This window comes from Lissotriton vulgaris, chromosome 6 (genome assembly GCF_964263255.1).
Source record: "Lissotriton vulgaris chromosome 6, aLisVul1.2, whole genome shotgun sequence".
Classification (NCBI taxonomy): domain Eukaryota; kingdom Metazoa; phylum Chordata; class Amphibia; order Caudata; family Salamandridae; genus Lissotriton; species Lissotriton vulgaris.
Window position 1 is genome coordinate 1,525,527,114 of NC_141694.1, and position 22,927 is coordinate 1,525,550,040.

General features: G+C 39.4%; 1 protein-coding gene across 3 annotated transcripts in view; it reads left to right on the forward strand.

The window, feature by feature from the left end:
• The window catches only part of PLCB1 (phospholipase C beta 1), a 2,298,721-nt gene that overhangs the window by 1,654,861 nt on the left and 620,933 nt on the right, over window positions 1–22,927 (forward strand). For all 3 annotated transcript variants that reach the window (XM_086927697.1, XM_086927698.1, XM_086927696.1), the window contains exons 21-22: window positions 13,726–13,825; window positions 22,219–22,323. In XM_086927697.1, coding sequence (XP_086783823.1) covers window positions 13,726–13,825; window positions 22,219–22,323 — 205 coding nt within the window. The remainder of the gene's footprint in view (window positions 1–13,725; window positions 13,826–22,218; window positions 22,324–22,927) is intronic.

The following is a 22,927-nucleotide window of genomic DNA, read 5'->3' on the forward strand; positions in this document are numbered from 1 at the left end:
TCATCCCAAAATTCTTTAACTTATTCTTTGTTTAGTAAATCCTTCCCAGTTAATTTATTCTATTCTCAGGAAACTTCCTTTCACATGCATTTCACAAAATAGATAGATACAATTTTTATATAATTTCTTCAGTTGAGGAACTTTCTCAAGGACACGTCCGTGGTTCTTGGCAGCCGATCAATGTTTCGGTCAGCAGGTCATTCCCAGACTTTAGTGCGCAGACTCAACTTGCGTTACATTTCACCCGCCATCTTTTCTTTTGGCTTAGCAAATCAGGCCCAAAACGTTCTCTATTGACGAAAGAATCATGAGCAGATGTTAATTTCTCAAATGTTTTATTATCACTGTTTACCTCTCCCTTCTACTCTCTCCCATGTTCTTTTCTTCTTTGTTAAGCAATGCATTAGTAGCAAAAAAAATCTTTTAAATCCAGGCGAGCATATGCCAAACATGCAGTAGTTCAAGACCTATAGTTAGCAACTCCTTGCACATGCGTGAGCCTTATCTTCTCACATGGATTAACCACGTGGTTATTTATGTGGGACGGGTTCGCAGATGCTCAAGGCGATGTTCGGTTTCAAGCAGGATTTCAGTTACGTAGCACATTATTCTTTGTTATTTAAGCAAGCAGAAAGCCTTTTTCCCCATGTATGCATGTCATGTATATGTTAATATTCTTTCAAGTCTCTATTCCTACTTGTTAACAAGAGGTTGATTTGAGCAAGATTCTTTTCTTTGAATCCTTGCTCCATCAATCTCCGCTCTTGGCGTTTTACAGCTACCATAAAATACCCATCATTACCAATTACCAATTAGATTTTAGTGTCTACATTTGTATTTATACCTTCTTTATTTCTTTCCTTAACGTGTATTCCTTTCATTATACCATACAAATTGTCTTTCAATTCCTCTAACTCAATCTCTTCTCACTTTCTTTTTCATCCCATTCTTTCGTTCTTCATTTCAACCGTTGACTTTGTCTTCAATTTTCCCTTAAAACATTTATAGGTCATTACTATAATAATATCACTAATGCTGTCGAAATAAATGGTATCACTATTTTCCCTAATAAACTACTTCCAAAAGCAGAAAACCAATTACCCAATTTAGAAACACTTTTTCTAAATCTTTCCCATGAACCGTCAACCTCCAGTTGGGTCAAATCATTATGGATCTTTGAAATATTCTTGATATATCCCTAAATACCTTTACTTTTATCTGGGCTATATGTACAGCAGTGTTGAACTTTCAACATGCCACAGACTCCACCCTCTTTTGCCAAAAGTATATCAAGGGCAAGTCTATTTTGCAAAACCATAGATCTGATCGCAACCATTTTAGTACTGATCATTAAAATTCCTCCAGCACTATTGGTTGATAAACGGTCTACTACAGTGGGCAATAGACGTATTTTATGTGCACTTAATGTGACTCCAACTGACGGTATCTATGCACAAAATATATCATCTACTATTTCTGAAAATCTTGCTCTTCTACTTCTTGTTAGTCCTTTACTTATATCACTCATTTCATTGTTCTTTGTAATGTGGTATACCTTTGAAAATACAATGGCAATGTAACAACTGCCATACCATCGTGCTGGTAACTTATATTAGGCATTTTTACCACACACATAATAGATTCCCGGAAATACGTGATCAGTTCCTCTTTTTTTATCCCCATCCCCCCATTATTAGTAAGGTATGTTCACATTCGCTAGTACCAATGAAAATATTGTTATATTCGGTCTTTAATCTATGTAGACAGAATTTGCATAGTTTCGACAAGTCCAGAAACATTGCAGCATGAGCCTCGCCATTCTTATAATCCCCTTCTAATGCAGCCCATGAAGGTATATGGGACTTTTGCTCAACTACTTTCTTTTGGTAATCCTGCCTTCTTTCTTCGACTAAATTTAGAAAATCCTTTTCTTCATCACGCAAAAGGCATGTTAGATTATTTCTATGTGCATGGATTATGTCTATGGGATTCGTAGTTAGAAAGAATTCTCCCATAAACTCTGCATTTCTAGCGCTAAGACTTTGCCTAGCCTCAGCTTGGCTAGATTCATCTACCCCAGGTTATCATTAATGGCTATCATGATAAGTAGCAAATTATAACTTTGAAAAAAACATTTATGAAAAAAGAGGGTTACTGTCCTGCTTGAAAGGCCTAAAAATCTGGGAACCATTGGGCATTTGGCTCGGTTTCAAGCGGGATTTCATGTCACAGATGTATGACGTTACAATGCATGCTTTTACCATGCATGCTGTTACAACGCAAGTATTACAATGAAACCTTTACAACGCATAGCGCTTTGGGGTGCTGGATAGTGAATAGTTTAATTTACTATTCCAACTCCAGTCCCCGTGGACACTAGGGAAGGTGTTGGATAGTAAATGAAATTTATTCCCTATCCTAGAGCGCCCCCCAGCGCAATGCGTTGTAATGGTTTGCATTGTAATAGCAAGCTGAAAGGCTTTTCCCCATGTATGTATGTCGTGTGTACATTAATTTTCTTTCAAGTCTCTAGTCCTACTTGTTAATACTTGTCAATGAGAGGTTGATTCGAGCACGTTTCTTTTCTTTGAATCCTTGCTCCATCTATAGGACCCAGCCTATGTTTTGCGCTGTTAGAATGTATTACATTAAATATTAGCAATCCCCTTAATCAATCTGAATACCAAGTCACTTTAGGCTTTGAAGGATTTTAAAGAACAATCTGTTCTTCACTTGGTCCAGCTCAGAGCTGAGGCAAAATTAACTGCTTTAAGTGGGTTGTATTACTAAATACTGACCACCCAAGATATAGAAGTACAACAATATCTAGCACAGAATGTCGGCTAAAAAATCAAAAGATATGTGCCAGGCCATCTTAGGCCAGGCCCTGCTGGTTCTTAAACTCAGGTTTTGTGTTTCTCTTGCACTGTTTCTGACACACTTGCTTCCTGCTCTTACAGAGCTTACTATTTATTTCCTTGCAGTGCATTAAGCGCAGGGAGTTGTCTGGCTTCTGTTCCAGTCGGCAGGTTTTGAAATTCGCCTCATGTGTTCCTTTTACACAGAATTTAGATGTTTTTTTTTACTGCAGTGCTTATTTCCAATAACTTTATCTGGGAGTGTAGCCTGCCAGGTAGAGTGGGGATGCTGGGCCCCAGTTTGTTTTACTTTGGCCCCCTCAATCCGGCATCTGACAAGCTTCAGCCACATCCTCTTCTAGGCAGGCTCTTTGATCATGACAGCTGCAAGGACGCGCAGCGGGAAGGCACAGCGGGCAAGCTACTGGATCACCAAAGGTACGAATAAGACAAGTCCATCTGCGCCTGTCCGCGCCTCGATATGTGTGGAAAGTCAGTCGCTAAGTCCTACTCTGCCAAGGAGATTCTGCAACTGGCCCGTAGCATCTCAGGAGACTGTTTGTCCTCAATTGACATCTCAAGAAAGGAAGTGAGCTATGGCGATTGCTGTTTTACTTTCTCAAATGGCACCCTGGAGACTACTGGGGAAAATAAGGATAGTGTTATACCTTCACAGCACTGTGTTAGTCCATGAATTGTCGCCCCCTACTTAAACACAAGGTTGAAATTCACGATTTCCTGATGGACCACCAGCCAAATGTACTGTTTCTCTCTGAAACAAGACAATGGGATTCTGATGCTAGACTGACAATCACGAAGTTATGCTCTACAATATTTTAACTTTGCAATTCTGGGCCACCACAATCTTTATTTTGAAGAAGCCACGTGCCACTCGGTAATCTCCCTTACTAACAACTTAGTAACCTTCCAATTTACCCCACACACGAGCAAGGTCACACTCTGGACCCCCTAATATTCAACTCCTCCTGTGTGAGTGTGGCTCCTCCCATACCCATGGCATAGTCTGACCATTTCTTACTTCCTTTTCAGGTTGCTATATCCCCCAACTCACACGTCACTAGGTGACCAACTCTGTGAAGTGTGTTAATGGTCTAGAGTTAGCCCAACGGCCTTTGCGGTGACGCTGAGTGCCAATTGTACGACTCTTAGAGACAGCATGGACATAGCAAACACTCAAATAGAAAACTGGATTACTAATTCATTAGATTGTATCACACCACCAACAACAAGTACACTCACCAACTCCAAACCATCTGTGAACTGGTTTAACAAGGAGCTGCTGCTACTAAAGAAAACTTGCAAACACTTGGAGCGCCGGTGACGCAGAGAATATAGCATTGCAGAAAAAAATTACTTGATAAGGCGCAGAAGATGTATTACAAACAGATAAGGCTAATGCGCAGTCAGTACTATGCCATAAGAGAGCATGCTCAGAACTCATCCTGCAAGCTCATCCTTATAGTGAAATCTTTGTCATCCCTGGAGCGCTTTTCCCCCAGATCTACACATCAATGGAAAAATGCAATGTAATCGCACATTTTTTCTGAGAGAATGTTGTCAAGAGTCTTTTACTAAAGAAGCTAGAGAGACCTTTTGCCCTGGAACCCTGCCTGCACCTGCTGATCCTACGAGTAGGTTCCTTCGTGTCAATACTCTGTCCCTGCCAGAGCTGCGCCCACTGGTACGCAAAGTTAAATTGGGCTCACCATTCAACCTAGCTTCGCCTTTGATGCTGGCACAAATAATAGAGGCTATACTACCTAATTTCCAACCTACTTCACCAACCTTTTATAACAGGCCAACTTCCTCGGAAGTGGAAACATTCAGCAGTAGTGCCCACCTTGAAGAAGCCGACTCTAGATTCAGTTAAACCAGAAACATTTAGACATATTTTCATACTCCCTTTATTTTCCAAAGAGGTAGGTAAAAACTTGTAACTCAGCAACTCATGAGGCACATTGAGCCTAACAATCTGTTGAACAAGACTCAATCAGGGTTTCATCCCCAGTACAGCACCAAATCTGCACTGCTGCTTGCATCTGAGCTCCTTAAACACATCACAGATGAAGGCAAGACTGCAGCTCTGATAACACCAGACTTTAGCACAGCATTCAACATCATATCCCATGACTTTCTGGCCGAATGGTTGTGGTCTTACGGTGTCACAGATCCAGCTCTAAAATGGCTGACTGGCTTCCTCAAACAATGTAATTTCCAGGTGGTCTAACAGTCCTGTTCATTTGAGGTTTTTGCACTTCAGCAGGGGGTACCACAAGGCTCAGCATTGAGCACTACACTTTACAATATTACATGCAAACCCTTGCTGAGGTGATCAAGCCCCAAGGTGTTAAAATTGTGTCCTACATCAATGACAATCAACCTAATATCACCCTGACACAGGATGACAGAACCTCTGCCTGGTCAACCTAGCAGAATTGATAGACCATAGCTACCTCAAGCAAAATGCAGAGCAAACTGGGGTCATTATTCTGGGAAAACAGCCATCTATCTGGTCCACTGCCTGGTGGCCAGATATCTTTGGCCCAGTACCAATCCCAAAACAGAAAGTTAAGAACCTCGGTATCGGGTTTAACAACAATCTCACGTTCAACAGCCAGATATCTAATCTCGCTGGAGTTCATTTTGCAATTCTGAGTACTCCCAGAAGCCGCCAGGAAGAAAGTAATCCAGGCACTACTGGTTTCCAGATTTGACTACTTCAATGTACTCTATCTCGGTGCCATCCAAGGCAGGATAAGGATGCACCAAAGGGTGCAGAACGATGCAGCATGCCTGCTGCTGAATATCCCCAAATGTTCCTCTTTGGGTCCTGCTCTTGTCAAACTTCACTTCCTTCCAAGTACAAAGAGAGTGTCCTTTAAAGCTCTCTGCTTTTTCCACAAGATCCTGAACAACAAAGGCCCCTTCTATCTTCATGCCTTGATCAAGCCCTACAAACCCAGCAGGTGTTTCAGATCTGCTGAAGCTGGGCTCTCGATAGTCCCAAGGGAGAAAAAAGCACAGATGGGTGGTAGCTCCTTTAGCTTCTTGGCCCCCAACTCTGAAATACCTTTTTGTTGGATCAAAGGCTGGAACGTTCAGAACTGATCTTTCAAAAAAAATGTAAGATTTGTCTTTATTTAAACAAATCTAATTAGCCATTATCTCACTGCAGGATCCTGCGAGGATGACTTCCTAGCACAGGAACACTCCGGTTGGAGTTACCAGGCACTAATCAAATTTCATTATTATTAGTATTATTTAGGGAAGTAAAGATTTACTATTCCTAACTCCACATCTACGTACCTTTACGATATATATATATATCTTGTAGTTACATATATGTGAAGTTGAGTACAGAAAATCTATACTTACCTGTCAATATTTCAGATTTGATCATTTGTCCTCAATATACTGGGCCATTGATATACTAGTTTTTATGTTCAAGTTGTACAGCCTAGATTGCCATGTTTCTCTAGTATCCGAGGTCCTGAACAAGTTGGCAGGGTCATTGGGAGTAAGTTAACCATTTGAAAAAATTGACAAGTTAAAACAATTTTAAATGTATCTACTCCTTCCAGTGGAATTAACGCAGATTCAAAAAACCGCTCCATACTACCTGCTCTGAGAACGTTTTGAATGCATAAACAATAAAAGAACACTGGCGCATTTAAATGAATGTGTCCACCACTGCATGGCAGGGTCACTCATAATTATTTTCACTGCAACAAACATTTATTAAGAAGGATTAAGAGTTATATTTGTTGAACAATATCATGCTTTTTCCTTTTAAAGAATCAAAGGTCAATTGCCGAAGCATAATATTTAGTTCAGGTTTTCCTATTCAAACTCTCGCAAGTTCATAAGGCTCATTTGAAGTCCTGCCTTTCCTTCTCCCTCCGTGTTAATATCATCCTTGATATTTTCAAGGGTTTTGGTCTTAAGGTCTCATCTAGGCAGTACATGCACTATCTCTCGAGACATTCTGTATCGCCTGTATGGGCTTTCAGCACAACCATCCGTTTCCATTCATTCCTTCATGTTCTATTCAAAATGTCTTTGTTTTCATTGGTGACCAGTGTACATTTGTCCCCCCTTTTGATGTTTTGGTGATGCCCTGGAGATTGTCCCTGTTACTTGGATCACTTCACTATCGGCCGTGTAAGTTAGTTTCGGCGCATTACCGATTCTTTTGCCTGGGCTTGTTTTGAGTCTCTGAACGCGCTCAGCCGAGGACTATAAATAATGTCCTTATCTTGTTTTTCACTGTCTTTAGTTTCACAAGCACTTTTTCAACCGGAGGCTATGTTGTTTTTCATTCTATAATATTTTTGGTTTCATTAGGTCAAATGTCCAAACCTTAAATAATATACTTATTGGAAGTGTAGTGAAACTGGCCTACAGTGGCATCAACCTATTTACATTATGATTTTGGCAGCATGGTTATTTGGATAAGATTAAGGGGTAAACATGCTGTTACTGCTCCCTTTTTAATTAAAATGGAAGCAGCTTTACGTTGTGTGCTTTTAACTTTTGATGCTTTCTTTTCCCTTTTCAATCATTGGTAAAATAAAAACAATATCGAGGGATGCATTCTTGTTTTTTCCAAATGTGGCATGTAAAGTGAGGTTACTTAATATATTTTGTAATTAGAACGTGCAACACCACCTCAGCATCAGTACAGCATGACTTCAGCACCAGTCAGCGTCACTCAGCACCACTTCAGCAGCACCACTCAGCAGCACCTGAGCAACCCACAAGACCGGCATAGCACCACCATATCATCACACAGTCACAGTGCATCACCGCCTCAGCATCAGTGCAGAACCACTGTATCACCTCAGCACCTGCAGAGCACCACCTGTGCGCCAGTGCAGCACCACCTCACCAGCAGCACAGCACTACCTCAGCATTAGTGCAGCACCAGCACAGCATCACTCAGCACTACAACAGAATCACTCAGTACCACATCAGCACCAGTCTATCATTTCCTCAGAATCACTCAACACCACCACAGCACTACCTCAGCAGAGCACCACCTCTGCAATAGTGCACCACCACTAGCGCAGCACCAACTCAGCACCAACACAGCCCCACAACAGCATCAGCACAGCACCACGTCAGCACCAGTGAAGAATCAACTCAACACCAGCACAGCACCTAGTCAGCATCACTCAGCACCACCTGAGCACCAGCACAGCATCACCTGTCCACCACCAAATCATCACTCAGCACTACTTTACATTACATTACTTCAGTGTCATTCAGCACTACCTGAGCACCACCTCATTGTTACTCAGCACCACCTGAGCCCCAGCACAGTATCACCTGACCAGCATCACCTGACCACCACTAAATCACTCACCACTACTTCAGTATCACTCAGCACCACCTGAGCACCACCTCATTGTCACTCAGCACCAGCACAGCATCAGTGCAGCACCACCTCAGCATCAGCGCAGCCACACCGCAGCACCATTTGAGCACCTGCTCAGCACCACCTGTGCATCAGCACAGCCCCAACACCTTTGGATGACTCAGCACCACTACAGCATCACTCAGCGCCAGCACCAGCACCTCCTGAGCAGCATCATAGCACCACCTCATCATCAGCACAGCACCATCTCAGAATAACTCAGCACCACCTGAGCTCCGACTCAGCCCCACCTTAGCACCAGCGAAGGGCCACCACCACAGCAACACTCAGCACCACCACAGCATCTCTCAGCACTGCAACAGTATCACTCCGCACCACTACAGCATCACTCAGTGGCACCTCAGCACCATCTCAGCATCAGCATAGCACTACCTAATTATCAGCACAGCACCATCTCAGCATCAACACAGCACATCCTACTATCAGCACAATATCACCTCCTCATCAGTGCACCACCACTGGTACAGCACCACCTCAGCACCAGCGCAACACTACCTTAGCAACAACAGCACCACCTCAACATCAGAACAGCACCATCTCAGCATCAGCACAGGATAACCTCGACATCAGTGCACCAGCACAGCCTCCACATTAGCACCAGCTCAGCCCCACCTAAACTCCAGCACAGCAAGTCAGCACCAATGTAGCACCACTTTAGCATCAGTACAGCACCACCTCAGCATCAGCGCAGCATCACCTCAGCACAGCACCAACCAACTCCTCACTACCTGAGCTCATGATCAGAACCACCTAAGCACCAGTGCAGCACCACCACCTCAGCATGACTCCACACCACCTCAGCAGGACTCTGCAACAACTCAGCATCACTCAGCACCACCTCAGTATCATTCAGCATTACCTAGCACCACCACAGAATCACCTCAGCACCACTTCAACATCAGCACAACACCACCTCCCCATCAGTGCACCATCACCACCAGTGCACCTCCACTTCAGCACTAGCACAGTCCTACCTCAGCACAAGCGCAGTCCCACCTCAGCACCAGCGCAGCCCCACCTCAGCAGCAAATCAGCACCAACACAGCCCCACTTCAGCATCAGCACAGCACGACCTCAGCATCAGCACATCAACTCAGAACAGCTCCTATGCAGCATCGCTCAGCACTACCTGAGCACTAATGCAACCCCACCACCTGGGCATGACTCAGCATCACTCAGCACCACCTCAGTATCACTAAGCTTCACCTGAGCATCACCTCTGCACCAAAACCACCACCTCAGCATCACTCAGCACCGCCTCAGTCTGCCCTCCAAATATGGCATCTGTTGGTTCCACCCTAGTGTCGACCAGCTGCTCAAGTTGTAATTCATGTACTATTTCCCAACCTCCACTCTCCTTTTGTATATGTTCCCCCCATAACAAAAAAAACCTATAATGAAAAAGCATTAGAACAGGCAGGAAGACATTGCCAGCATTGCAAGGACAGAAAAACTAAAAGACATTTTTAATGTTAATTCTTTTTTTTAAGAGTCGTTCAGTTGTACATAATGTCTTCTTGGTTATATATAAGGTAACAAAAATGGTTATAAAACTATTTATTATAACTTTTCAACATGTTGCACAGCAGCCACAATGCTCTACAACATAGCTTAAAGACATTGGCAAGCCAATAGCTCTGACTAAATACTTATAAGGTCTCAAAAGCGAGATCTATTGGCTATGCCAGGGCTTGCATTTTTAAAGAGGTCCTTTAGGCCGTTCACCTAAGGGTTCTCGGTAGCCTGTAGTGTATGTCATTACAGGTCAGTCTCTTGAGCAAATTTCTTGAGGGAAACATCCTTTACCGCGCAACCATTACAACGCGTAATGGTTACATTGTGGTTTTAACAACGCAAGTCGTTACATTGACTTCCACTGGAGGGCGCTCTAGACTAAGAAATAGTGTGAATTACTAGTCCAACACCTTCCCTACTGTACGTAGACAGGAGTTGGAAAAGTAATTCACACTATTCCTAAGTCCAGCGCCCTCCAACGCAAGTCGATGTAATGACTTGCATTGTCAAAACCGTGATGTAAAATACCGCATTGTGATGGTATGCGTGGTATCATCATACATTCATTTCTTGGGTAGGCAGTCAAAATATCGAGTTGTTAATATCGGAGTACAATAATATCGAAGTAGCAATATCGAAGGTCAGTAATATCAAATGTAAGTAATATCGAAGGTAAGTAACATCGATTTTGTTAATATCTATGTAAGTAATATCGATGTTACTAATATCTATGTTAATAATATTGATGTTACTAATAACTATGTTAGTAATATCGATGTTACTAATATCAATTTTTATATGATTTTTATGTATATTATTATGTATTTATTATGTATTATTTTTATTTTAATGTAATTTAAGTATATTTTGTATTTTAGTACCGTATCAGGTTGTGGGTTTATAGGGAAATAGGGTGGGAAGTAATTTATTTATACTAAATAATTATTAATTTATTAGGAATTATAAATTCATTTTTAATTAATTGGTAATTAATTTTTATTTATTAGCCATTTATTTTAATTCATTGATTAATTGATAATTATGTTCTGTATGCGGTTATGGGTTTACAGGGGAATAGGGTGGGAAGTAATTTAATTATAGTAAATTAATTAGTAATTTATTAGGAATTATAAATGATTAATTAATAGGTCATTCATTTTTATTAATTAGTAATTTATTTTAATTAATTGATTAATTGATAATTATGTTCAGTAGCGGGTTATGGGTTTATAGGGGATAAGGGTGGGAAGTAATTTAAATGCAATTAAGTAATAATGTTTTTATTAATTGTTTTTGGTAATTATATTATTGTTAATTAATAATTAATTGGTAATTAATATTTAATAATTGGTAATTAATTTTTATTAATTTATTAATTGATAATTATGTTAAGTGTATTATTTTATTATTGTTGTTTGTTGTGTGCTCATAGTGGAATAGTGTGTAAAGTAATTGATATGTAATTAAGTAGTTATTACATTTATATTTGTGTATTGGCAATTAATTTATTGAATATTAATTATTAATTAGTAATTATTTTTTAAATAATTATTTATTGGTATTTGTAAATAGTTCAGATTTATTTAATAAATAATATGTGTAATATTTTAAAATATAAATTTATTTATAAGTATGTTATTTTTAATGGCACCGCTATCCAACACTTTCCCTACTGTTGCACTCTCGGGAGTAGGAATAGTAATTTTTACCCCTATGCTATCCAACACTTTCCCTACTGTTGCACTCTCTGGAGTTGGAATAGTAATTTTTACCCCTACTATATCCAACACTTTCCCTACTGTTGCACTCTCTGAAGTTGGAATAGTAATTTTTACCCCTACTCTATCCAACACTTTCCCTACTGTTGCACTCTCTGGAGTTGGAATAGCAATTTTAACCTTTACGCTATCCAACGCTTTCCCTACTGTTGCACTCTCTGGAGTTGGAATAGTAATTTTTACCCCTACGCTATCTAACGCTTTCCCTACTGTTGCATTCTCTGGAGTTGGAATAGTAATTTTTACCCCTACGCTATCCAACACTTTCCCTACTGTTGCATTCTCTGGAGTTGGAATAGTAATTTTTACCCCTACGCTATCCAACACTTTCCCTACTGTTGCACTCTCTGGAGTTGGAATAGCAATTTTTACCTTTACGCTATCCAACGCTTTCCCTACTGTTGCACTCTCTGGAGTTGGAATAGTAATTTTTACCCCTACGCTATCCAACGCTTTCCCTACTGTTGCATTCTCTGGAGTTGGAATAGTAATTTTTACCCCTACGCTATCCAACACTTTCCCTACTGTTGCACTCTCTGGAGTTGGAATAGTAATTTTTACCCCTATGCTATCCAATGCTTTCCCTACTGTTGCATTATCTGGAGTTTGAATAGTAATTTTTACCCCTACGCTATCCCATGCTTTCTCTACTGTTGCACTCTCTGGAGTTGGAATAGTAATTGTTCTCCTTCCGCTATCCAACGCTTTGCCTACAGTTGCACTCTCTGGAGTGGGAATAGTAATTTTTAACCCTACGCTATCCAACACTTTCCCTACTGTTGCACTCTCTGGAGTTGGAATAGTAATTTTTACTTCCACGCTATCCAACACTTTCCCTACTGTTGCACTCTATGGAGTTGGAATAGTAATTTTTACCCCTACGCTATCCAACGCTTTCCCTACTGTAGCACTCTCTGGAGTTGGAATAGAAATTTTTACCCCTACGCTATCCAATGTTTTCCCTATTGTCGCACTCTCTGGAATGGGAATAGTAATTTTTACCCCTACGCTATCCAACGCTGTCCCTACTGTTGCACTCTCTGGAGTGGGACTAGTAATTTTTATTTCTACGCTATCCAACGTTTTCTCTACTGTTGCATTCTCTGGAGTGGGAATAGTAATTTTTACCCCTACGCTATCCAACGCTTTCCCTACTGTTACACTCTCTGGAGTGAGAAGAGTAATTTTTACCCCTACGCTATGCAACGTTTTCTATACTGTTGCACTCTCTGGAGTGGGAACAGTAATTTTTACCCCTACGCTGTCCAACATTTTCCTTACTGTTTTTTTTTTGGGAGTTGGAAAAGTATTTTATTTCCTCTGGTATTTAATATGTGTTGTTTTGTTTTACTTAATGTAGTATATGTTTAATTTTAGAAATATTAAAAGTATTTTTTTTTTTATTTGTTTTGTATAATTATGAAAGTTGTATTTATGTTATTATTTTATGTTTATAGTTGAATGTGTAATTTATAATATGTTTAATTATGTATAAGTTATTACAATAGTTATTAAAACTGATTATTAAGTATATATATTATCTATTATATGTATTTGTTTAATTTTTTATTAAATTGTGTATATTACTTATTAACTTTAAATAATATAAAATATGTTTAACTATATTTATTATATTTTTAAGTATTCTTGGTATTAATTTTACATATTGATTTTAATTTAAAAAAAGATATATTTTTTTTAAACGATATTTTTGACATCTATTTTTTTTTCTCGATATTTTTATACTTACCTTGTTGTAGATAGGATGTCGATATTGTTGACATCGATATTTTTGTTACGATATTTTTGTATCTCGATATTCTGACTTTCGATATTCTGTCATAGATCCCATTTCTTGATACGTCAGATTTTACATTCAATTAAACACTGTCTAATGTATCTCACAATAAAATTATATGCTTTACTACAATCAACACTTTAAGCTTTCAGGGTACAGAAGTATTTATTTCCTCATCATAAACCGTTTCTTGCAGGTACATGTAAAATTACAGTGGCAGACTCCTGAACAATATGACAGTTTTTAAAAATACCACTTTTATATAATTAATACTACAGAAAGATGTTTTAACACAGATCTTTCTAACGTACATTGCAGGTTGTGCTTCCAACATTAGCATGTCTAAGGATAGCAGTGTATGAAGAAGGAGGAAAGTTTATAGGTCACCGGATACTACCCGTCTCAGCTGTCCGACCAGGTAAGAATATTTTTTTTTTTTAATATTTCCTTTATTTAAAAAAAGTGGTTAACTGAATATGTATTTTTGCTAGCTTTACCTCCTTATGATCATCTGTATCCAAAGGCCAACAAATTGGATAGAACAGTACAGAACATAACTTGAAAGGAAAGCTGTAGCACCTTGGATGTATATTTACATGAAGGGGTTTTATTTCAGAAATGTTATGAGGGAAGCCTTGGCAGATGGACTTTTACAAGGCTGTGGCTTGGGTGTTTCAAGAAAACCTTTGCATTTCAGCTGCTCTTGTGAACCATCCTCATTTTTACACCGAGGAGCATGGATGCACCTCAATATGACTGGTGATTACAGAGACAGTGACTATCCTTGTACGTATGGCACCTTACAGAGGAGTGAAGTTACAACTACAGTTGAGAACCAGCTGACATGGAAAAGTAACTGGACATTAACACCTTGGCTGCTAGGCGTTTTCCCCCTCCTGTGCTGGGAATTACCATTTTGCTGTTTCCATGACGAGCTCAGCTCGTCATCAGCACACGACACCTGTGGGTGATGACGAGCTGAGCTCGTCATCAGCATCGAAAGGGTTAAAGAGACACAAAAGTCTACATTTTACAAATCACAGGAAATATGCTTGGCACACCATTATTTACAAACAAAGGACACATTTTATCCTTTAGTACTAGTCAAAGGTACTGTGATGAGCACACCATTGGTCTATTCTTTGTGTAGAGAACAGTGTAAGACACAGTGGTAGTCACAAGAAGAGGTTTAGCACACCATTGATTGCTATTGGAGGGTTCAGCTTTATACACCTTTATGGAGTAAAAAGTGATGACGTTCTCTCCTAATTTTATAAATGACCGGTAGTACATTCTTTGTGTCATAGGGAATACGGTATGTTGTAGTGGATCTAATTTTGGTGACCTGCCACAACTTTGGAAAGAGAAATGCAGATTGTAACTGCAACATCTTTCTTTCTAAGCCTTCCACGGGAGCCCTCATTAAGATAGAGCAAATACAAAAAAATGTTCCAGAGCTTTTCAGGAATTTGTGGGAAAATGTAGCAGTGGAGTGAAAATTGTTCAGAATTGACCACTGTTTTGGGGGATAAGGTCAGCTGGTTAACTAGACATATAGTACTTATCTTGAGTAAGTACTGTTCGTAAAGGAAAGCACAGGGAGACGGTCGAAAATTATATAACAAGCCTGAGAAAAAAACTAGCAGATACAGGTACATTTGTAATACTAATAGATGAGTGGATTAGAGACTAATATTTGTCATATTGTAACAGTGATAGAGTACACAAAGAAGTATGGGTAAAATAGGAACCTTCTATAATAATGCTAGCGGGTAGAATATAAGATGAAAAAGGATAATGCGACCTGTATAAATGCGAATACTGTGAGCTTGAACAAATTACTGAATGGGGGAAAGGGTGGTAAGTTCAAGAGAGAGTATTTTATTTCTGGATTGGTGGGATACTTGGCAAGTAGTAAACACTGTCCATCAGTAAGGGTCATGTGCAACAAGTGTGATAGAAAGGGACTTAAAAATTAAGGGCCTCATTATTGATATTATGACCCACGGCAGCGCAGCAAAGCTTTCCTACTGCGCTACCATGCGTTAAAATAAAAGGGCAGGAATGCTCCATATCTACAATATATCACACATTCCTGTCCTTCTCCCCTTCGCCGGCATACAAACAGAATCTGTGCGCCAACGAAGACACCTTTGCATCATGTTGCTAGGGTGCCTGTGTTTTGGGGATGAGTCTTTTTGTGTAGGACAGATATCTTCCTTCACAAAAACAATAATTGATGGCATTTACCTCTTTCCATGCATGCTGCAGAACGATGCATGCATAGATAGAGAAAAAAACGAGGAGAAATAAAAGTATTTCTCCTCGCTGTGCCACCCCTATGCCTCCCCTGGGGAAGCGTTGGATTCACACATTCCCAGCTCTACAAAAGGTTGTAAATCTGGGAATGTGTCAGGTTCCATGGATATTTCATGGGAACACCCACAGCAAAACCCATGAAATGCTCCTTTCACACAGAGTAATGTGTGAAAGGGGCCCATATTTACAAGGCCACGAAAGGTCACAAAGGGTGACTTTACGTGGGCTTTTGAATATGGGCAAGAGCATTGTGCATCAAAAAAAGTAATTGTACCGGCTGCGCAATGTTCTTGTAAATAAGGCCCTAAGTATTGTAGAAGTACAGCACAAAGAAAGAAGCTAAAAGCTGTGAAGGAGGTGTGCTAACAATTTATGTTACATTTGGGACGCAAACATAATGGGAAGCCTTCTGTATCTGCATTCATTAATAGAAAGGTTTTTGATTCCTGTTCCCTCTTGACCACTATAAATTGGAAGAGATTAGGCAGATAGGATAAAATGGTATTTCTGGCTGCTATAGAATTTTCCAATATATCTGTGGTTGAAAGAATCTCTGTTAACTCAACGGTGGTTGTGCTATAGGATGGGCCATTAGAAAAAGCGTTGGTGTTTGTGAAGCCTAATGCCCTCCCACAAGTACACAGAAACTGCTGTATCAAAGTAAGAAGTTAAGCAATTGCCATGCATGAGGCAGTACAAGTAGAATTGTAGAGACTGTATATATTTGTCATGATTGTTCCTATGCAAGAAAATGAGTGATTATCTATTATACAGGCAATTAAGTTATTCTGTGGAGAAATTAATTTGTCTATGACCTTAAGAGTGCTTAATAATGAGGTTGTTGTGGAAAAACTCCCATTACGAAACATATCTGTGATAATGTCAATGGTATTGTGGCCAGATTTTTTTGCAAGTTTTGTTCTAGCCTTGGCATACCACCAGATTGATTGATTTATGTGAGTCACAAAATCTGGCACCGTTTATGACTCTAATGGAGATGTATACATTTGTCAGCCACACAAGCCATTAAGAGGGCAATTACTTCAATGCTAGGTGACTGGCTGGAGTAGCATACATTCAAGATGACCTTGTGGTGTGTGGAAACTTGTGAGAGGGACATAAAGTGCCAGCAAGGATCAATAAAGGTTCAAAGATCATAGATTAACATTGTATTCAGACAGGTATTAGTAGGAACTGAAATTAGTTATCTAGGACATTGTTTATCTTAATCTAGGATAAGACCAAAAGGACCTGGTTGAGACTGTAAAGATTTTACTGCACTTGATTGTAAGGATGAGCCTTTAACAAGACATTAACTATTAAAACATGTTGGTGCATTATAGATTGTGAATGGCAGCCGTCAGTATTCCTCAATAATTGAAATACCAGTAGGGTCTTCGAAAGGATATTCTCCATTTGTCTCCCTTCTTCACCCAGAGCAGAAGATATGCTCCTTGGAGGTCTAACATGATGAATATTCTGACTCCTACGACTCCTTCTAAGATGTTATTCAAGGCATGGTAATCAATGCAAGGCCTTATTTTTAGACTCTCTTTTGGTATAGAAAATAAGGAAGCACTCATATTAGGTATTGATTGGGTTAGCAAAATGTTTTTCATCATTTCTTTGAAATACGACTTTAAAACTTCCTTTTCAGTCTCAGATAATGAGTAGAGATGTCCATAGTTCTTAATTATTTTTTCATACAAAAAATAAGAAACATACACCATAGATGTTGATCAGGTTACCAAAATATCTTTTAAACTTTCCTTGAGATACAGATTTCAAACCTCGTTTTCAGTCTCACATAATGAGTAGACATGTCCATGGGTGATGATTGCTAAAGGAAGAGTTGCAATAGCACAATTGAATTCCCTAAGAGAAGGTAGAAAGAATGTTGTTGACTTTTCATAGACGTCAGCAAACGCATACTGATCAGGCCTTTATTCCAACACAGTAATCCAAATTTGAGAATTTTTGTGTGCAATAATTGTTTATTGCATTTCAACATTACAAAACAATCTTAGATTAGCATTTTTCAGTCAGCTATGGTGTGGGCTCCACCCATTAGTTGAGCATATTTTATAACAATATTAAAGATATTGAACATAAAAGCTCCCAGGAGTAGCCTTGAAAATAAGAATTATTTCTCAAACAAAAAACATTAATCCCAAATTCTTACTGATTTATCCATAGACATTACTAATACAAGATGTCCTTTGTGTAAAGTTGTATGACTCTCACTAAGTACAATCTAGAGTGATTATTTTAACCCAGCTTCTACATTCTTTTCACCTAATAATAGTTGTTTTTCCTGTTGAAAAATAACTCAGTCCCATTATTCAACCCTTTTTGCAAGCTGTAGAATTTGAAAACAGTTCAATGAAAATATGAATGAGTCAGAGAGATTAATCAGATTGTATAATAAGTTGCTAGATTGTTTGAGAAGGACTCTTACGTTAACCTATGCATATTAGGTTACTGTTGCAGCAGAATCTGTGAAAGGTTTCCAAGCAAAGTCATATATAACGCCATCATGTCATTAGTTTTATAAATAATACTCTCACATGCTGTTATTCTTGCAATTTCCAACAAGACTCTTCATGGATCTGGAAGATGGATGGTCTCCTCCAGAATTTTTCTGCCATGAGTGCTGCCGCTGGTCATCTATATCTGTGTTTTGTAGGGATTACATTGTCCATTATGTCATGCAGCAGTGCCTGTTGTGCAGGGAGTGAAATAGTGATATTTTCAAAGTCAGAGATTGTGGACCAAACATCAATTCGATATTGGTGCAATCTAGCACAATCCCAAAGTATATGCATTAGATCATTCTCATTCTCGCCACACCCCAGTATATATCCTGCCCTAGTAAACCAGATTTCTTCAGTCTGACCTGGGGCCAGTGTCTGGGTCTCATTGTACCCAGCTTTCTCCCATGCCCACAGTGTTGTTCTTTCCTCTTGGACTCTTCAGAGCATGGCCATGGTCTCTTGGAAGTGGCTGGGGTGGAGTGATAGTGTTTCATCTGGATCTTTCAGTTTTGACACTTCACTGGTCGCCAGCAGTTTGGTGTTCTTTGGAGTAATTGTGTCTTGCTGCTCCGGAGGGGTGATGGAGTTTTCTGCTATGCGTGTTTTTTTTCAGTCCTGCGTGAAGGAATACCAGGACAATGAATTATGTTAAGCCATTGAATGCTATTAAGATTCAGACATGAAATTACCAATTACATGATAGCCTGATTTAAGGTGGAGATGATGATTTTTACTGAAGCCTTCCTTTCTGATTCATCATGGCATAAATCCTTCTTCCTATTCGTCTAGATCATTTCTTGTTTTTCAAATATAAAGGTCTGCATGAGAGTACTCCTCTGGACTACATTTCTAACCATCTTTTGGGTGGCAAATGGTAGGTGAGGAGTTGGAGAATCCCGGCAAATGTACATGGCTGGTGGTATTTCCAAACCTGCAAGACAAACCACGCTTGAGACACCCTATTCCCACCCATTGCATAGGATTTATTACTGCCGATTTCTGTGGAGAACTCTGGAGCAGTAATGTGTTTACAAAAGCCAGATATCCCTTTGGTGATCCTTGGCAGGCTGAAAAAGGAAAGGTTCATTTGATTGTGAACGTATGATTATTATCTAAATTAGATTTTTGTGTAGAACCCCAAATGTGTACGACTTGAGATGTAACCATGATTCAGTAATTTAGGACAATACAGGTATGGCCGTCTTTCAGAAAGTTGTCCTGCAGCAGGGAGCCAGGAGTTGAGCAGACATATTTGACATGAGGACTGTGACAGCACCACAAGGTGAAGACTAAGAGGCTTTTGAGAGAGGAGGTAGCGTGACTAATGATGACAAATATTGCGCTAACAAATGAAGGTCCATGCTCCTTCAGAAAGACAGTGTGACTCCATGGGTACTCTGATCCCTCAGCCGTTATAAAGAGATTTACTAGGAGGTAGGCAACATCTTCACATTGTCAGGCACTTTTATCACTCTTGATAAGGTACAAGATGTACTCCTATAATTGACAGGCTTTGGTCCCTATACAGGGTGGTGAAGGTGGGAGAATGCACCTAAAATTGGTGGGGATTTAGGGAAAGGGGTTTTTCCACAGGGAAAGGTATGCTTTCTATGATCAAAAACAAATATGGAAGTGCAGATGCATGTTTATGCCAGCATAAATATGCATCTGTTACTTTTAAGTATATTCAAATATCTACACATCTGAGCACTCCTGTATGCTGCACAGATGCCCTAGGATCACTTTTAAGAATTAAAAAAAAGTGCGATGTACTTCTAATGTAGTGGGAAGGGCATAATTTCTGACTTTTGTTTGAATCAGACACCATGAAGAAAATATTAGCAGTTTCTATTGTCAGAATGCTGTGTTCTGTAAAGTTAAGTTAGTGCATGGCTACCCTTTGAAAGTAGAGTGGTGAACACAGATCAAACACGGAAAATCTTTACATACGTTTCACATCACTGTTGTCCATGTGGCGAAAAAAACCCATCAAGGCACAGTGATGGATCTATTGGTCTACCGGTTTTGTTAATAGAAGTCAAGACAGAGAAAGGAAATCTCGCTGGTTTATTAAAAGATTCTGGCAGCCACTGTTGGTGACAGAAAGGGACACAAGGGATAGAGATGCAAATTAACTAATGTCCAACTACTTGGTGATGAGATACCTGTTATAGGCAAAGATATGGGGAATAATCCTGAAACATCATGGAGTAAGGAGGTTTCACCATCACAAAATGACATCCTATATGAAGGACTGATATTGCTTTAAGCCTTTCTAAGCTCGGAGAGACAAATGTGGGGTTATTTAAACAGCAGTGGTAGGGGAAAACTGCATGCAAACGATACATGTACAAGTATTTACTGTTGTGTTTCTTTGCTGCTGCACGCTTCGTGCAATCACTTGTGGAACATATTGTTATACTACCAACATTCTATGGTTGTCTGTATGTGCAAGTATAAGTAGGAAAAAAGGAAGTAAGAGGTGGAGAATGGATGAAAATATCGTTCATGTGTTTTATTCACCATAACTTAGGATGTATGTAAATCAAGCAAGGTCTGTTCACATTCTGTTTTTGTCATGGCTCTAAGTGACCCCCACAGAACCAAGAAACTTAAGATGCTCAGTATTGAGCTCTACGGCATGAACATTCATGAATTCTGTTCGAACTTCCAGCCTATGTTTAACCTGAGAAAAAGTGTGAAAAAGGTGTGAAATGCCTCCCGAAAGGAATCAATTGGCTGACTTGAGTGGGCCATGATGACTCCTCTGAATACTTTTTAGTGGGTACTGTGCGCATACTGTTGAAGCCAGACTGTTAAATCCTGCTTGACAGGTGAACTGAGCAAAATACAACACATGAGACACACTTGAAAGGGAGAGAAGAGAACGGCAAGTTGCAGAAAGAATCCTATTAACAAGATACACGTCAGGTTCTTGTATTTGGCATTAGTAGGTATCTGCTTGCAGTGTAGTATATATGGAAAAAAGCGGGAGAAAAAATATGAATTGTAACAAGATCACAGATTACAGCTGGCACCGATCATGTTTATTGGAAATCTTTAAATAGTGTTTAAAAAACAAAATTACAAAAAAAAACTTTCAATTTCTAGAAATGTTTAAATGAACACATATTTTATATTCTATATTGTGATGAATTCGATTAACTAAGACATATGTAATACCTGTATCTAGTGTAGTATTTTCGTATATAATGGTTTTTATAAATATTTTATGACTGTATTTATTGTATCTTTTATGAACTTTTATGATACCTTTTATCGAAATAAAGTTAATTGAATTGAATTGAATTGAATTGAATGGCAAGTTCATTTTTGTGTATCCCCTGACTGACTGCTGAAAGTCCCTACTTTTGTTCTACAAGACATGTGTCACTGGGTTTCTTGCCGGTACAGTACCTGCTTAAAACTGGATTTTAGTGTTAGATGTAGGTGCCAAGCTTTAGTATTTGTGCTCATGCAATCGCACACCAGCCTCTACGAGGGCACACGGGGCTCGATATAATTGTTAATGTACGCAAGCATTTCACACAACATTGTAGTATGAACCCGCTGAAAGGTTTGGGAGGTCACCTTCAGGATAAAAGGGTGGCAGCCAAAACCACTGATCTGTGTTATCCTGATGGGCTGTCTTCAGGGTGCGTACTAGGTGTGTGAGTTAGGACATGCAAAAGAGAGACCGCAAATATTCTTGCTTTATTCTTTGTACAGGTTGGTATGCACTAGAATCATGTGCATCAGGGCAAAACAGGGGCACTCTTTAAGAGGGTGTATTTCACTGGAACTGGCAGGTTTATATGTCAATGTTATCAACACTGGATTGTGGGGGAAAATTAAATAAACATTTTATTACATTGAAGCCCCTATTCATAGGACATACTCCGTGTGCATATTCAACAGTACATCATTTTTCCTCTGCAATGTGATTCTTTCCTTTCAGGGTACCACTACATCTGCTTGAGGAATGAGAAGAACATCCCTTTGATACTGCCAGCGCTCTTTGTGTACATAGAAGTTAAAGACTATGTCCCAGACACGTATGCAGGTACGTTGTGTTAAAACATGATATTTGACACATATAAGAATCAATGTAGCTTAGTGAGAATGAGATATAAAATAGTCAGGCAGACTCTCTATCGCTATTTCTCCTCAAGAAAAGGATACCTGCTTTCTTCAGGGATATTGGCATTGCCTGTCTCCCCTGCTTTGCTCTTTTCATGGGTGAATTTATGCAGTCATCTTTTGGATACAGAGGATAAATAGTGCCTGAATGAGCTATGGTGTTTCTTATCTTGCTTTGAACTTTGGTACGTGAACACCCGTCACCCCCATGTTTGTAATCCCTTGATGTTTGCGAGATCTCAATGACTATCCTGCACACCCCAATAAGCAAAGTGCCACAGCAAATGGTTTTAAGACTCAATGCAGAAGATGGCAGATGAAAATTGATCACTAATGTTTACAGTTCATTTTATGAGGACCTCCCAGCTTTACTGGTAAATATTAATCTTGTGCTTGGTCTCCAGTGTTGCAGAAGCTTAGGGTACAGAACACATTTCGACAGCTGAACATGTTTTTCTTAAGTTGGTCACAAAGTGTTTAAATGTAGACTTGCTACAAAAAATCTAGCGGCTTATGTACAAACCCCT